General features: G+C 52.8%; 1 protein-coding gene across 1 annotated transcript in view; it reads left to right on the top strand.

The window, feature by feature from the left end:
* LOC114071611 (myosin heavy chain, skeletal muscle, adult-like) overlaps positions 1 to 1,145 on the top strand; it is a 15,690-nt gene that overhangs the window by 11,153 nt on the left and 3,392 nt on the right. Inside the window, exons 23-24 of the mRNA XM_027909460.1 lie at positions 417 to 669; positions 1,022 to 1,142. Coding sequence (XP_027765261.1) covers positions 417 to 669; positions 1,022 to 1,142 — 374 coding nt within the window. The remainder of the gene's footprint in view (positions 1 to 416; positions 670 to 1,021; positions 1,143 to 1,145) is intronic.

Genomic DNA, 1,145 nt, shown 5'->3' with positions numbered 1-1,145 from the left:
TCAAGGTATGGAAACACCCTAGTGTCCACAGCCTGTATCAGCCCTGCATATAGGATCAGGAGAATCTAGTCTGACCCAAGACTGGTTGGTTCAATGTTCTTTCCCCAAACACCTGAAGGATTGGAGGGACCACCAATAACACACACACCTCTACTTGTGAGTTGGAGAGGGAGGGATGTGTGATGCTTTAGATGCTGGAGGAAGTCCTTCACAAGGGTTTCTTGCAGTTCTGAGGATCCTCTCTAAGACAGGATTCAGCCACACATGTCAAAACATCTACACACACAGCTGATTACTGTCCCCAGAGCACCTGTCACTAACATGTCCTGATCCTCCAGACACATCAATAAGGAGATCCCAGTTCTGTATTTGCCCAATGAGATGTTCATTCTACTTTCACTGCCTGACAATTTCAGTGTCAAGAGGCATCTCAAGACAGGTCTTGGAGTTACCCACCCCCATGTCCCCACAGGCCAAGAACGCCCTGGCCCACGCCCTGCAGTCCGCTCGCCACGACTGTGACTTGCTGCGGGAACAATATGAGGAGGAGCAGGAAGCCAAGGGGGAGCTGCAGCGTGCCCTGTCCAAGGCCAACAGCGAAGTGGCCCAGTGGAGAACCAAATACGAGACGGACGCGATTCAGCGCACGGAGGAGCTCGAGGAGGCCAAGTACGTGGGCAGTGGGAGGAGAAATGACTGCAGGAGACTGAGATTGGGCAAGGGAAGGGGAGTCTCTGAGTGGGGGGAGACAGGGTTGGCATGAAGGCAGGGATATACTGTCTTTGTGGCAAAGGGGAGAGAAGGGAGGAGAAAATAAGTGTCTCTCGAAAGCTTTAGGGCTAGAAGTGCTAAGACAGGCCTAATGCTCCCTAGGTGCTAGGACACAGAAAGGATAGATCCTTTAGGATGTGTGAAAAGTGCTCATCTCCAAAGCCCCAAAGTGGCCAACTGCCCTTTCCTGGCAGGGCAGAACTGAGTCCCTTCTAAGCTCTAAGCTGGCCCTGTGCTTCCCTCCTGCCAGGAAGAAGCTGGCCCAGCGCCTGCAGGATGCAGAGGAACACGTGGAAGCTGTCAATGCCAAATGTGCCTCCCTGGAAAAGACAAAGCAGAGGCTGCAGAATGAAGTGGAGGACCTGATGATTGAC

The sequence above is a fragment of the Empidonax traillii genome, unplaced genomic scaffold (genome assembly GCF_003031625.1).
Source record: "Empidonax traillii isolate 1590-97213 ecotype Southwest subspecies unplaced genomic scaffold, ASM303162v1 scaffold2145:size52252, whole genome shotgun sequence".
NCBI lineage: Eukaryota > Metazoa > Chordata > Aves > Passeriformes > Tyrannidae > Empidonax > Empidonax traillii.
The sequence above is the reverse complement of the archived record's forward strand: the minus strand, read 5'-3'. Positions and strand labels throughout refer to the sequence as shown.